General features: G+C 43.0%; 1 protein-coding gene across 1 annotated transcript in view; it reads right to left on the minus strand.

Annotated features, from left to right (window-relative positions):
• The window catches only part of Ccdc175 (coiled-coil domain containing 175), a 65,004-nt gene that overhangs the window by 395 nt on the left and 49,237 nt on the right, over nucleotides 1-15,372 (minus strand). Inside the window, exons 15-20 of the mRNA XM_059279237.1 lie at nucleotides 12,142-12,221; nucleotides 10,057-10,209; nucleotides 7,160-7,262; nucleotides 4,463-4,506; nucleotides 3,641-3,827; nucleotides 269-397 (exon numbers count right to left, since the gene is read on the minus strand). Of these exons, the coding sequence (XP_059135220.1) occupies nucleotides 312-397; nucleotides 3,641-3,827; nucleotides 4,463-4,506; nucleotides 7,160-7,262; nucleotides 10,057-10,209; nucleotides 12,142-12,221 (653 nt within the window). The 3' untranslated portion in view covers nucleotides 269-311. The remainder of the gene's footprint in view (nucleotides 1-268; nucleotides 398-3,640; nucleotides 3,828-4,462; nucleotides 4,507-7,159; nucleotides 7,263-10,056; nucleotides 10,210-12,141; nucleotides 12,222-15,372) is intronic.

The following is a 15,372-nucleotide window of genomic DNA, read 5'->3' on the forward strand; positions in this document are numbered from 1 at the left end:
GTATCTGAGATATAATAAAATAGAGGACTACATAGACAGATCCCCTGTGGCTGGTTTTGGATAGGTAAGTGGTCAAGTTCATACTCTGAAGGCTTTGAGAGACTCATGTCACAGCCATGGAAACAAAATAAAAATTTTACCACTTAGTCTAATGATCTGGCCATGTGTATCCATTTGTAGTGTTTGAAAGGTTATTCACTGATTCTGTTCCATGGCAACTTTGAAGACTTACGTTAATGCTGTGAGATGCGAACTTAGGTGCACTCACATTGCCTGTGGTTCTCTGGGATTCTCTCGGTTGTTTCTGTGGGCTATTTGCTGCTCCTCGGTAAGGCATTTCTCCTAATACGAATGGCTGGAGGAAAACGGACCATTTTCTTCTTCTTTTTCTTCTTGCCTGTAAGAAGGAAGTTTTAAGTTCTATTTGTATCTTACACAGGTTTTGGTTGTTAATGTCCACTAAAATCCTGAGTTGTTCCAAGAACCCTTGAGTGGCTAATTATGAAGTCTGTACCTGAGAGATAGTGTGTCAAATTGCCAAGACCACCACTGGGCCCATTGCATTTGGAGCTGTTTTTAACAGTTACCTTCCTGTGTGCCGTTCTAGCAAAAAAGTACGTGTAAAGGGAAGAGTCATAAAAAATTAATTACAGTGCTCTAAAGGCAGAGGTTGTCAGGTTACTTAATACCTGCATTTTACAATCTGCTTTCATAGAAACAAGGTTATCAATATCGTAGCCACATTGGTTGCTTATATTTAGTAAATAGTTTGGTAAAATGTGTTTATTAAAGATGTGCAAAATAGCCCTTATCCTGGCTCAGCACTCCAGGCCACATTGTAGGTTTTACTGCTATGCTACAAAATAGCCTTATCCTAGTCCAACTTGGTCTTGACTGAGGCCCTCGGGATTCATTTTCCCTGTGTGACCCTGGGCTCCGCCAAAGGAGCCTCTTGTGGGACCAGACAAGGGAATGCCAATGTCAATATGCTAGTTCTAGATGTTTTCTCTAGAGAGTTCGGTAGTGAATGGTCTAGACTTGGAGGGTCACATGGCCTGTGCCACAGCCACTCTGTCATTGATGGCATAAAAACACAGGCATATGTAATACGTGAATGAACAGGGCTATGTTTCTGTAGGATCATAATAGGCATGGGGATGGAATTCATGTGAGGCAATGATATGAAATGCTATTGTTCTTTTGAGTTTTTCTGATTATTTAAAAGTATAAAACTCATTGTTATTTCTGGGCCCCCCGATGATTGGATGCTGACCTCTGCTGAAGATAATAGACTTGCTCAGATGTCTTCACGTGTTTAGTATCTGGAAAAATGGCACATCCCTAAGAATATGAGGAGGAGTTCAAAACTAAAAGCAGCCGGCAATTCTGCTACACTTCCCGCTTGTCTATTAGCTTTCCTCAAGGATAGCCAGAAAGACTTTTTGTTGTAGTTTTTTTTTTTCTTTCTTTCTTTCTTTCTTTTTTTCTTGCAGGTCTCACTCTGGCTGTCTTAGAACTCACTGTGCAGCTCTGGCTGTCTTAGAACTCACTATGTAGATCAGGCTGGCCTCAAACTCATGGAGATCTTCCTGCCTCTGCCTCCTGAGTGCTGGGATTAAAGGCATGCACCACTATGCCCTACTTAGAAAGATCTTTTGACCACAGGATATGGAGGCCAGTGGTCCCCAGTTTAATTTACCCCTTACCTTGGATCATAAGCTAATTCACATATTAGCAATTTATATTTTTCTATATGTTGATAGTCAAAAGCACAAATTTTAAAGGATGACAATACTGAATACAAACAGAATTTTTAATATTTGCTTCCTTAGTGGGAGTTGATGTTTGGAGACCACCAGTTGCTTTATTAGCTATAATCCAAGAACTAGAAACCATGGTCTAGAACCCACATTACAGCCACATTTTAACATGCAAGCTTTCGTCTAGGTCTGGATAAGTGCCCTGATGGAGTCAGGAGACAAATGAGCCCCTGCTGTGAACTACATGACACCGATGAATGAGTGGGTTCCTGAACTCTGCTTCATCTATTGTGATGGATGTGGTTGGGCCTCACCAGGGAAGTGTAGAGAGCAGCCAGGTAGTCAGGGACCACGTACGTGTGTGCAGTGCATTTCACCAGGTTCCCCCAGGTCTGTACAAACAGCTTTCAGCAGAGGAGAGGACCCGCTGAGTCCTGGCTGCTCAAAAACCATGTCTTACCCAGGGAAGCCTCCAGAAAACAGGTTGTCCCCAGTACTGGAAATGCTTCTTATCCCTAGTGCATCCCCTTGCTTTCCTTTCATCCCGTTCCACCTTCTACACCTACCTTTACACACAGTCTAATGGATACTCGTTGGTAGTCAACCCAGAGAACCCCACAGTACTGCACACTTGCTAGCCGGTGTTTTATCATCCCGTTAGTCTGTCTGTCCTCTTCATCCCGTCCTCACAGCTGCTTCCCAATGTCCCATCTGCCCAAGTGACTCTTTCTCTGGGAGTTCCAGGCTGGAGCCAAGCAAGGGTTCCCTCCATGTCTCATGGCATCCCTATTTTGAGCAGAGTTTGGGGGCCAGTCTAATGTGACACAGTCACAGGGATTGAGAGTGAGGTGGATGCCTGGGCTGTTTGCCCGTGAAGCTCAGGTCAGCATTTAGGCTGTACATCCACATCTCAGAAACGTTCAGAAGACATCCCTAGATTTTTTTTTTTCAGAGAAGACAACAATTGCTGTTTTTTTGTTTTTTTTTTTTAAACACCAAATTCAGCTGAGGAAGGAGAGATAAAATCATATTCATTTTTTTTTTCTGTTTAAGAATGTGCCGGGCGGTGGTGGCACACGCCTTTAATCCCAGCACTCGGGAGGCAGAGCCAGGCGGATCTCTGTGAGTTCGAGGCCAGCCTGGGCTACCAAGTGAGTCCCAGGAAAGGCGCAAAGCTACACAGAGAAACCCTGTCTCGGGGAAAAAAAAAAAAAAAAAAAAGAATGTAAGGAGTTTATTATTATTTTAAAATTTATGTAATCTTGTGAGTTTGAATGTTTTGCCTGCATGTACTTCTAATGTTTTGCCTTCATGTACTTCTAATGTTTGAGTGATTGGTAGCCATGGGGATGAGAAGAGGGCACTGGTCCCCTGGAGCTGGAGTTGGGATGCTTGTGAGCCGTCATGTGGGTGCAGGGAATTGAGCCCAGGTCCTCTGCAAGAGCAAGGGGTGCTTTAAACCACCGAGCCATCTCTCCAGTCCCAGCATGCAGGAATTAAATGCCTTTTTACACAGTGTTTCTCAATCAGGTGTGGTGGTTCCTGCCTATACTCCTAGCACTCAGGAAATTCAGACAGGAAGACCCTGAGTTCACTACCACACTAGACTCCACAGTAAGAACCCGTCTCAAAAATAGATTATGTAGGATTTTTTTTTTATCATGAAGAAGATTAAAGATCAGTTCTCTTGAACATTATCCCAAGTGAAAGGAAGAATTGATAGTGTTCTAACAAACTCCACCCAAAGTGAGTACCTGCGTTTGGTGGGATGCCGAACTCCAGTGAGCACTGTCCTCCCCTTCCTTTGATGACCAGTCCCCGAGGAATCCCTCATTTTGATGTCACTAGCTACTATAAGGCAGCAGGAAGTTCTACATTACCGCCTTTGGCGAGTTCCTGTTTACGAAGAATTTCGGACGGTGAATCCTCGGCCATGAGAAGACGCAGTCTTTCGATGCTCCCTTGCAGCCAGGCACTAATGGTCTCGATTCTAAAACCCCTGTACTGCAGCTTCTCTATTAGAGTCTTAATTTCTTGCAGAGTACCTTCTCCAACGTTCATCATTTCCTTAAAGGAATGGCATTGGGGGGGGGGGGAGATATGAATATAAATTACAATAAAGTGAGTAACATTCTGAGTGGATTCTTTCCAAAATAATGTTATGTATGAAAAATTGTCATTAGTCGCACGAAGTAACTTTTAGGACTATGCAGAGGCTAGATTCAAAGCAACCTGCCTGATTCCTCCCCTAAAAAGGAGAAGGAGAAGGAGGTGCTGGACAGCTAATAAATACAGAGTGACTCTAGGGCTGTCAACACAGACTTCAAAACAGCTGTGTTGTATGTGGGCTTGCAAAGACAAAGGAAAAAGAGAGCACAAGGAGAGAACAGAGGGAGGGAGGGAGGGAGGGAGGGACTGTTCATCTTGACTGACTGGTAGTATAAGAAGATAGTTTCTGAAAGATTGAGATTTTATAGTGGCATTTGGCACAATGGATGTGATGCTAACACCATCCCATCATCCTTCCGTAGTCTCACAATTCTGTCCACATGTGCGGGAGTGCATACCAGTACATGCACATGCGAACACGCGCGCGTGTGTCACACATACACACACACACACACACACACACACACACACACACTGGTAGTTGAACTCCTTTGGAAACATGATCCACAAAACAGTGCAAGAAGAACCCTCACCTTAATTATGATCTGAAATTGTGCCAGGAAATCTGAATAGTGTTCTGAAATATTTAAAATATAATGGTTACTAAAACAACATTAGTATTTTAATAATTAAAAGTTTAAAAATTATTTTTATCAAAACGTTTCTACTTCCAGAATAATGGGGGGAAGGGAGAGAGAGAGGAAGAAAGGAGAAGGAGAAGGGGAAGGAGAAATTCCACCTTTACTTGACCTCGTGGCCAACCTCAGACTGAAAGAAAACTAAACTTCAGAACATATGAAGACTTTAGCTCAAGGGTCAGGACACTAAAAACACAAGGCAGCAAGGGAAAAACTTGAGTAGACATGCAGCAGACCGCAAATTCCACACAGGACCTGCTTGTACAAGTCTCTTGCATCTCGGTGCTGACATCCTCCCCTTGTTCTAGAATTAGTTACTTTAACCCGAGAGTCACGTGGGACTAATACTCTGACTTCCAAGGCTAGGTCATGACAATACCACGAGCTTCCGCTCAGTTCTCCTGCCTTGCTTTTCTTGAAGCCCAGCAGTTACGTGCGGAGACCATGAGGAGGTGTTCTAGCCAACAGTTTCCCCAAGGCACACCTGAGAGCCACATCAACTTTGAGCATAGGAACCGGTCTTTAGACAGTTCCAGCTCCCAGATCCTGAATTGGCCACAGAACAGGCAGGTTGTCTCCAAGCTCTAATCACATCACCACTTCATGAACAAAGTAAATTCTTTGCCTTAAGCTGTTAAAGCTGTGATATTTGTTGGGTTTTTATTTGTTTTTTAAAAGATTTATTTTTATTCTTTTTATTTTTGTGTGTATGTATGCATGTATGAGTGAAAGTCACATGTATTCAGGTGCCCATGGAGGCCAGGAGAGGGCACTGGATCCCTTGCAGCTGGAGTTACAGGCAGCTGTGAACTGCCTGATGTGGGTGCTGGGAACTGAACTCCTCCCGTCTTCTGAAAGAGCAGCAAGTGCTCTTTGATATTTATTATGCCAAAAGAGTTCATTGGTTCAAGATGGTTCAAAAGAGATGATTTTCAGACTGCCAAGAGCCACACGAACTAACGACCCTCACAGGGAAAGGCAGATCAAAACCACAATGCCATACCATCCTACGCTAATGCAAATGCTGAATGTTAATGCTTCCAATGTCCTCAGCTTTTTAAATGTCGGTGAGGAGTCAGAGCAACAGGACCTCTTTCACATCACTAGGTGGATGAGACATTTGAGCACCATGGTGGCAAACTAACAATTTCTTAAAAAGTACTCAGACAATAACCATGCAACCCAGCCATTCCACTCCTGAGTATCACCCAAGAAACAAATAAACACAATCCAGAAAAACACTTGCAAACAAATGTCACTAGTCGCTTCACTTATGATAAACGAAGAGCAAGGCAAATGTCCCTCAGCTGGGGAGGTGGTTTGAATGAAAATGGTCCCCATAAGCTCATGGGGAGTGACACTATTAGGAGGTGTGGCTTTGTTGGAGGCAGGGTGTTACTGTAGGGGTGGGCCTTGAGGTTTCATATATGTTCGAGCCACGCCCAGTGTCTCGGACCACTTCCTGTTGCCTGTGGGTCAAGATGTAAGAACTCTCAGCTCCTTCTCCAGCACCATGTCTGCCTGTATGCCACCATGCTTCCTGCCATGACAATGAACTAAACCTCTGAACTGTAAGCCAGCCACCCCAACGAAATGTTTTCCTTTATAAGCATGGTCATGGTGTCTCTTCATAGCTGGTAAAGGGATGGAGTATGTACAGCTGATACCACTGTCCTGCACCAGGGGGAGGCAGCTTGTGGCTCCAGAAAGAACGGAGATGAATTTGTGTGTGTGTGTGTGTGTGTGTGTGTGTGTGTGTGTGTGTGTGTGTGTGTTTGTTTTGAGACAGGTTAAAACACTAGTCCAGGCAGACAGGAACTTACTATGTAGCCCAAGCTGGTCTTTAACCCACATCAGTTCCTCTGTTTCAGCCTTCTAAGTGTTGGGATTACAGGTGTGAGCGCCCCACCCCACCCCCACCCCACGCACCTACCTGGCTTCGTGAACAAATCTTAAAAATCCATTTTGCAGAGGTAAAGAAGCCAGGAACGGAAGTGTGCGTATCGTGTCATTTCTTTGTGTTAACTGTTAGTGTTAGAAGGCAGGTTGGTGGTGTCCAGAGACTGGAGGTGGGATGAAAGACCAGCTAGAAGGGACAGGAGGCAGCGGTCACTTTTGTAACCAAAAGACTGACAGGAAGAACTTCAAGAAGGAGGCCGTTAAGGCCTACAGTTTCACAGCGTCTCCATTGCCCGTGGTGCAATGCAGCAGTTGTCTGTGCTGACGAGACTGTGTGGTGGAGATGTCGTGTTTATTGGTAGCTCAGGAAACAGAATGCAGGCTGCACTCAGGGACGGTTATAACCTTTGAAGGCCTGTTCCTTCCTAAAGACGAATTCCATCAGCCAGGCCTCACCCCCCAAAGGGGTCCACAACCTTCCTCACAGCTCCACAAACTCAAAACAGGAGCCTGGGAAGGACATTTCAGATTTAAGCTAGGACAAGGTAGACAAGGACGAACATGCTCTACATTTCACGGTGGTGGCAATGGCAGCCAGGGTCCATAGAATCCTCAAGGTTCGTTGACCTTAAGATAGCCACATTTTATTATATGCAAATTAATAAAATATGGAAAGAGTGATGCGTTACTCACTGTGCTGAACTATCAGTTGCCAAGACAGGTCCCCTGAGTTCTGCACGGTGATTTGTTGTTTATCTCTGAACATTTCGGTTTGTTTCTTCAGGTAGGCAAGATGCTGGAAATGAGGAGGACATGACAGTTATCAGCACCTGTTTACTGTGCACCGAGTTAGGGAAATGGCCGTGCAGTCATAAGCAAACGTGTAGCAATGCTTCACGAGGCCACTGACTGTTCCTCTGTGTCTTCCTCCATTCAGGGGAGAAGACAAAGGGTCCTGCTTTCTTACTATTTCAGCAGCCAAAGAAAAGAACTCGGTGCTCTGAATAAGGCTGGACACAGTAAGAGGTTAAACGACCTTCTACCCAAATGCTTCATGTCCACAAGAAAAATGTTCCTTGTGCAAAATATAGTAATAGAAAAGTCTCATCCTTTTAGTAAACGTTGGATGTTGTCTCTGTAGGAGGAGAGACTAGTGGGACACTTCAATGGGTGGATAAAATTCTTCCCGAGTTTGTGTCAAAACCTAGCTGCACGATGTTGTGTTGAGCGTATGAGGGTTACTGAGGAAGCAAAGGTTTTCAGAGTACACACATCCTTCTGGAAAACACCAGCCCTGAAGCTGTTTAGTTCTCCTAGATGAAGCATGTGAGATGGGTGGGATAACTCTTAACGTTTAGCAGACGCAAATAAATCATTCAGAGACGTAAAGGGATTTCCTTAATGCTGTTGGCCAGTCAATGGCCAGGCTACGTCCCTCATCAGACTCCTACTGAATGAATGTTTTTCATTCTTCTCTAGCTATTAACAATTCTTGAGACAAACAAAGAGACAAACAAAACCAGAACCTTTTTTTGCCTAAAAGGTACATAATGCACTATCTGACTTTTGAAGTTCTTATGAACACTGAATGAAAGGAAGCCTCACAACTCTTGGGACATCAATGCAGACCTTAACTTTGAGGTTATTACAGTTTAGTGGGGGAAAATGTTTACAAAAAAGAAACATTCACCCTATGAGACACTAAGGACAGTGTCTCCAATGAGTGACAGACTCTAACTCACGTCTTTTAAACAAAGGAATATTATATAAATCTCTGTGATTACTGTCTTGTAACAGATCATGAAATATAGAAATTATGTATTATTCATGTATTATAAAAACTATTGGGTTCAACTGTTCTGAGCATTAAAATCAGAGTTTAGTAGATTTAACCTTTGAACATACCATTCTAAAGTTAGAAAGAATAAATCTTAAGTATAAACAGGCAAGCCTTACTCTTTTGAGAGATAAGCCCCAAAATCAGTGTTCATAAATTGAGACTGTAACTTTAGGAGTTAGATGAGCAGACTTATTTGCTGTAGAACTATCAGTTGAAATGGTTACAGACAACTTCATTTCTTAACTAGGCAAAGAGAACTTGAACACAAATTTTCACATGAAAATGTCTGAGTGGACAACAAGACAGGAACAGGTGTTTCTTTAGATGACAAAGGGACTCAGATCTGTGGACAGGAGTGCACACACCCACCAGAACATCTGAACTGAAAGAAGACAATTAGATGAATGTGAGGACACATTTTTCTGCAAATGGCTCTTGAGGCCAAAGAGACGAATCTTTCCCCAGGCCTAGCCACCACCTCACTAACATGCCTTGAGACCTTTTAAAACTATGCTCTCAACCAGCTGTCCTATTATGTGCTCAGCCTGTGTAAGTTTAACCTGCAGTGAAAAGAACAATGCGACCAAATTTTCTGTGCCTTGGACTTCCCATGAAATCAGCTTTTACAACCCAAGGTAAATTCATAGTTCTGATCTTAAATTATTAACTCTCCCATGCCTTCGACCTAGAGTAATATATGTGTGTGTTGTGGTAATTGTTTTCTGAAAGCAGCTAACAGATTCAAAGCAGCCTTAAACTAAACAAATACCCCATAAATGTTGGAAGCAATATGTGGCTATTGGTTGATAACATCTCTTTGAGGTTTTGACTACTATTCTGGGTCAGTAAAGCAACTTTATCTCATGTAAAATTCTGTTAAGGATTCCTGTGAAGGATTCCTTCATCTCTTTCCCAGACTATGTTTTCTGTGCTGTTCAATAAATATAGAGCAAGCTCTTTTGTTAGGGACAGGCACAGCCACAGACCAGACAGAAACACAACAGACAGGCAACGGGGACATAACAGGTATACACACAATAGACTGTCTAGAGACAAGATACGGACAGTTGGAAGACAGGGCGAGAAGAGTGGAGAATCCAAAATTGGGCTTGCTCATGGTCAAACTAATCCAAGAGGAAGTCTGTGTTTTCATTCCTTAATGTGACATCGATGGAGGTTAAGTTGTGAATGTCAAGGCTCCCACACGTTGCTGGTGGGATGGGCATTCAGGGCAATGCCTTTGAGAGTCTGGCACTCTGCAGGACTATAGGAGATGCAAACCCTGAGGACTGTGCAATTTTAGTTAGGATCTATACCCAACAGAAATATGTCTGTCTATCAAAACAATTATACTTGAATGGGCTTATGAGCAGGGCTAGTAGTAGCCAAAAGAAATTCTTCAAAAATCCCACTAATAGTACTGTTGAAATAAATACGAGTCAGATGGTGGAATATTATACAGAATGGAGAATAAAGAATTACACCCAATGAGGATGAACCTCAGGGAGAGAAGATTGAGCAAAATCATGTATGCAGCATCATTCTTCACATGTTTGAAGCCAGGCAAAAATGAGTCTCTTGTGTTAGAAGCTAGTGATATTCTTGTGGGGAGAGGTGTGAGTGGCTGGAGAGATGTGGAAGACTGGAACCTTCTAAAGCTTGTTGTAAGAGTTATTCTTGTCTTTTCTCACGTAAGTACCGCTGGTCCAGGCAATCAATCAAAACCATTAGGAAAAGCTCTTGAACTTACTTCTTTTAATTTTTTGTTTTCCAGGATGAGAAGGGTTGCCTTTTGGTCATTTACATAGACTTCATTTTCTAAGTTCTTCAGAAATTCAAAGTGCTCTTGGATATTTTTACTTTCATACTCTCGTAAATGTTTTAATTCTTGCTTCAAATTTTCCTGCCCAAACATAAAAGCCACAGTTATCTCCCAGGGGTCAAAGGGCAGGACACCAGCATTAGGCTACCTAGGTCACCTGGTTCTGCATTCATCCCTGAGCCATCCAGCTGACCATGGCAATCTTCCAGTAGAAAATCCCCAAAGCTGCTTCTTAAGAACTTATTTGTGGGCTCTGGTAAGGTTGTGCATGGACCTTAAGTGAAATATCCTACACACTAACAAAACACAAAACAGCACATGCTTTGATACTTGAATAATCGCCTGGTCAAAATGGGGAGCACGGGGAGGGATTCATTGAGATTTTAAAGGAAGATTGAATGTTCCTAGAAGGGGAAGGTATTTACTCTATGGATATTTATTTACCTGCTTATTTATCTACTGTCTGTTTGAGACAGGGTGTCAAGTAGCCCAGGCTGGCTCCAGGACTCCCTCTGTAGCTGAGGATGACTCTGGACCTCTAATAGTCCTGTCTTCATTTCCCAAGTGCTAGGTTTACAATTGAGGTCCATCAAGATCAGTCTATGCAGTGTTGAGGACTGAACCCAGGGCCTCACACATTTCAGGCAAGCACTCTTCCAACACATCTATATCATCTATCCTGATTCTTTTTTTCAGAAAGTCATTTATTGGATAATTTTTCTTGCAGAATTCTCTATGCAGTTATTAATTATTATAGCATTATAAACCTTGTGGTCTTTATCCATCATATCCCTAACCAGGAGCATCTTATTAGAAAAAAGGATGTGTGTGTGTGTGTGTGTGTGTGTGTGTGTGTGTGTGTGTGTTTGTACATGTGTGCTTGTGTGCATTACAATTCCTTGTAATGTTCTCATCCATATTTCTCCCTACCCACAGCATATCAAAATTACGTTTGATATCCAGATATGTAGAAGAATAGGATAATTCCATGTTCAATTAACCAACTCCATATAAAATTATAATGAGATTATAGATTGTGTATTTTGAAATAAGTAAGCATTTCTTTGCTTTCTGCTCTGTTCTATCTCCCACAATCTTGACCTACTCCTCCTCAAAGAGCACAGTCCAATCCCCACCCTATAAAAGAGAGCATGTAGGTCTCCTCACAGGTCAATGATTTTTTTCTACCATTATACTTGAATTGGTCCCAGATGCCCCTATTTTCTTAATCTAGTGTTAATCTGAGGAATTGAGAGCTATAATACCTAGAAGATGTGCAAAACTTACTTCTGGGTGTTTCTCTGAGGGCGTTTCAGAAATGATTCGATCATGAGGATGCTCACTTAACAAATTTGGTGCACTGATGGATTCAAATTTTATACGGAGTATTTGGAGGTGATGGGACTATGGACAGTGAGGCCTGGGCAGAGGAAATGGATTTCTAGGTGTGTGCTTTTGAATGGTGTAGCTTGGTCTCAGTCCCACCTTCCCATTACTCTTCTCTGCCCCCTGGTGTCCATGAAGTGAAAGACTTTTCTCAATCTTGCCTTTGGTGCTGAAAGCTCAGAACCAAGAGGAGCCAGCCAATCACGGACCTCTGAGATCAAATAAATCTTCCCTCCATTAAGGTGGTTTTCTCAGGTCTGTAGTGGAAAACTGCCCCCCCCCATATGTATATATTGACTACAATTTTAAACACCGATGTTGGTAGAATAACTTGAATAACAGTCAAGTTCATGAAAACTGAGTATTGTTTGCTTAACCACTATTTCAATGTAAAGAAGGAGGAGGAGGTGGGGGCTCTGGGTGGTAGCATCCTTTTATCCTGGCACTCTGAAGGCTAGAGCAGGAGATTCGTAAATTTAAGTTGAGGCTCGGTTGCACAGAAAAACCCTGTCTAAGAAAACCAAGGCCTGAGGAGTAGTTCCAGCAGTCCAGCTTATGAAGAAGATCTGGAATTCAATCCCTGACCCTGTGAACAGCACAAAACAGAAAGTCACAGTGATTCTTTACCGTGTTGTCTGTGTATCTGATGATATCCTTTCGAAAGCGGAAGATGAAGCTGCTCAGTAAGCTCTCCTCTTGCTTCTTTGCTAGAAAGAGAGAGAGAGAGAGAGAGAGAGAGAGAGAGAGAGAGAGAGAGAATAACTGTCCACAAAGTTGTTTAGTTTAAAAAACATTCATCAATGTAAGCCGTGCATAGGTTTTTTTTTTTTTGTTTTTTTGTTTTTTTGGTTTTGTTTTTTTTGTTTTTTGTTTTTTGTTTTTTGTTTTTTTTTGAGACAGGGTTTCTCTGTGTAGCTTTGCGCCTTTCCTGGATCTCGCTCTTAGACCAGGCTGGCCTCGAACTCACAGAGATCCACCTGCCTCTGCCTCCCGAGTGCTGGGATTAAAGGCGTGCGCCACCACCGCCCGGCTATGCATAGTTTTAACAGTCACAGTGTGATAAACTGTTACCACATTGAAAGGCAGCCAGTTGCTCCCCAGTGCATCTACTCCTGTGTCTGGTTATTCAGAACCGACTGCATCATCTGTTTGTTTCCTTTAGGTTTGTTTTATTTATGTACATGTGTGTGAGAGACAGAGGGCGTATGCGTATATGTGTGTGCTCAACGGTATATGGAGGTCAGATGATGACATCAGAGCTGAGTTTCTGGGGTTTGAGGGATGCCTAGTTTATTTCATAGGCGCTGTGATCTCAACTCTGGTCCTTGTGACTGTGTACCAAGTGCCTTTAACCACTGAGCCGTCTCTCCAGCCCCCTCAGCCACATTTTAAGAAAAGTCCCTTTAGTTGGCTTCTGCTTAGCTCAATTTTCTTAAATTATATGCTAATAAAGCTGTGATTATTTTCAGACATTTTCTATTCATTTCTTAGCACAGCATCGGGAGATTTAATGTATTTACTCCTGTCCACACATTCTCTAACCCCACCCACATCTAGGTTTCTTCCTTTCAAGCTCCCCGTCAAGTTGAGGTTCTTGTTTCAACAAATTTTCACTATTTGGACCATCACAACAGTGTAAGGATTGGTCACCCTAGTGAGTCAAATGTCAATATCATGAATGTACACCACGGTCTGCAACACAGTTGTAAAACATGTTGAATTATTACCCAGCCACTTTAGAGAAAGGTGTCTGTCCATTCTAAGTATCTGTTATGGTTTATGAATGGTTAGGCTTCCTCAGTGGAAGAATCATTCAGTTTCCCTCTGGGTAGAGCAATACAGTGTCGGGGGGAACAAATCTTTTTTTTTTAAATTTAGATTTATTTCTTTTTAGTTTTCAATTTTGTGTATGTCTGTGTATGCATTTGTATTCTGAGACCAGAAGAAGGCATTGGTTTCCCTGGAGCTGGGATGACAGGCCCTGTGAGTCACATGATGTGGGTCACGTGATGTGGGTGCCGAGACTCAAACCCGGGGCCTTTTTGAGAGTAGTCCATGCTCCTAACCACGAAGCCAGTTCTCCAGCCCTAAGCAAATCTCCTCCGAAGACAATTTCAGGTGAAGAATTTCGGTCACTGTGGTGGGTTATTTCTAGCCCACACTTGATAAAAAGTCCTTTACTATTATTTCCGTGACTTGATATCCTTCTGATGACTTTTTATGAAAATCAGCTTTTTAATCCTAAAATTGGCACAACTGGCTGGCTGCGCTCCTCTAGCCAGACAGGGAAGGGACACTGTACAGCATTGTCTTCTGCCCTCAGCCTATTGGATTCCCCAAGTTTGATTTCTTTGCCAGAATCAAGAGAAAGTAGTTACTCAGCTCTGACTCAGAGGAGGGGCTTGCCCTGGGGGCCCAGTGGCTGCGTAAGTTAGCCTTTCTATTGCTGTACCTCCACAACCTTGAGATCCAGATTGCAATGCCTACAATCTACACTCTGTAGAGAGCACTTTGGCCTCTGTGATGTCCTTTTCTGTGGGCTTTTCTGTTCACCTTCCCCTGTCTAGTCATTCTTTCCCCCAATCTTCTGATGTTGATAACCAGATAACGGGTAAGTAGACAGTCAACAGATGAGGGATCTCTTCCTCGCTGGTGCCCCTCCTCTGGCAGAGCTACAACTTTACAAGCATGCTTTTACACACATTGGTGTCAGGTTTCGGGATGGAGCTAAGATGTATGCGTGTGTTTGGCTCTGTATTTCGCTATCGCCCTTGGCCCTGTGTGGACAGGACACTGCCGGTGCTGTCCATCTTGTCTTGGCAGGCACTGAGTGCTTCACTCTCGAATTTCTTCTTCCTTGCTGCTATCCCCTCCCACCCCTCTTTCCTTCGGAAGAGATTCCGAGCGTGTGAAGTGTTGCTCACGTGTCTTCTGACTGTTTTCTTCACCCTCTACTCTGTACTGAGAGGGGACGTGGAAAGACGTGGAATGAAGTACCTACAAATCCAGGTAAAAGCGTCAAGTGAAGGCCTACCTGAGTCAATCAGATGAAAACCTGACAAGAAATATAAAATCAACCCAGAAATGGCAGATAGACTGACTGCCCAGGCTCTTCGTATTATATTTACATATTCCTGAAATTTTAACTTCTTGGAAATAATCACTATTCTTTTTAAAATATTTATTTGCTTCAGAGTTTATCTTATTAATACAAGCTGTGTAACCCCATATTTTTATCATCATCTACTAGCTGCTCACTCCACTCCTACCCCAGAAAATTGTTTTTTGTTTGTTTGTCTGTTTGTTTATGTATATAGTGTTCTGCCTGCAGGCCAGAAGAGGGCACCAGATCTCATTATAGGTGGTTGTGAGCCACCATGTGGTTGCTGGGAATTGAACTCAGGACCCCTGGAAGAGCAGCCAGTGCTCTTAACCTCTGAGCCATCTCTCCAGCCCCAGAAGATTGTTCTTTTATTGTTCCCATTCCAGTCCTTTCTTTGACTTTGGGTTCTGGCCTTCTGATCTCCACGGTTCTTCCATCATCTAGAAGACATGGCATCTGAAATGGGTAACTGCTTAAAGACCTGTGCAGAGTTCCCGGATAACTGCCCTCCACTTCCAGCATGTAGGCAAGAGTCAAACATTCTGGACCTTAGGTGCAGGGTTAGGTGGCCACATCTAATTTTTGTGGTGGAAACAGTTGTTTTTATTTGAACACACATGGTTATGTGCACACATTGTGTAACATGTTGTGCTGTGTGATGGAATGCAAAAGATGCATACTTACGGACATGATTCATCTCTCTGAAAGCTCCATCTGTGGTAAGTCTTATTTATCTTTGCCTTAGGGGTAGGTTA

Source organism: Peromyscus eremicus, chromosome 14 (assembly GCF_949786415.1).
Source record: "Peromyscus eremicus chromosome 14, PerEre_H2_v1, whole genome shotgun sequence".
Classification (NCBI taxonomy): Eukaryota; Metazoa; Chordata; class Mammalia; order Rodentia; family Cricetidae; genus Peromyscus; species Peromyscus eremicus.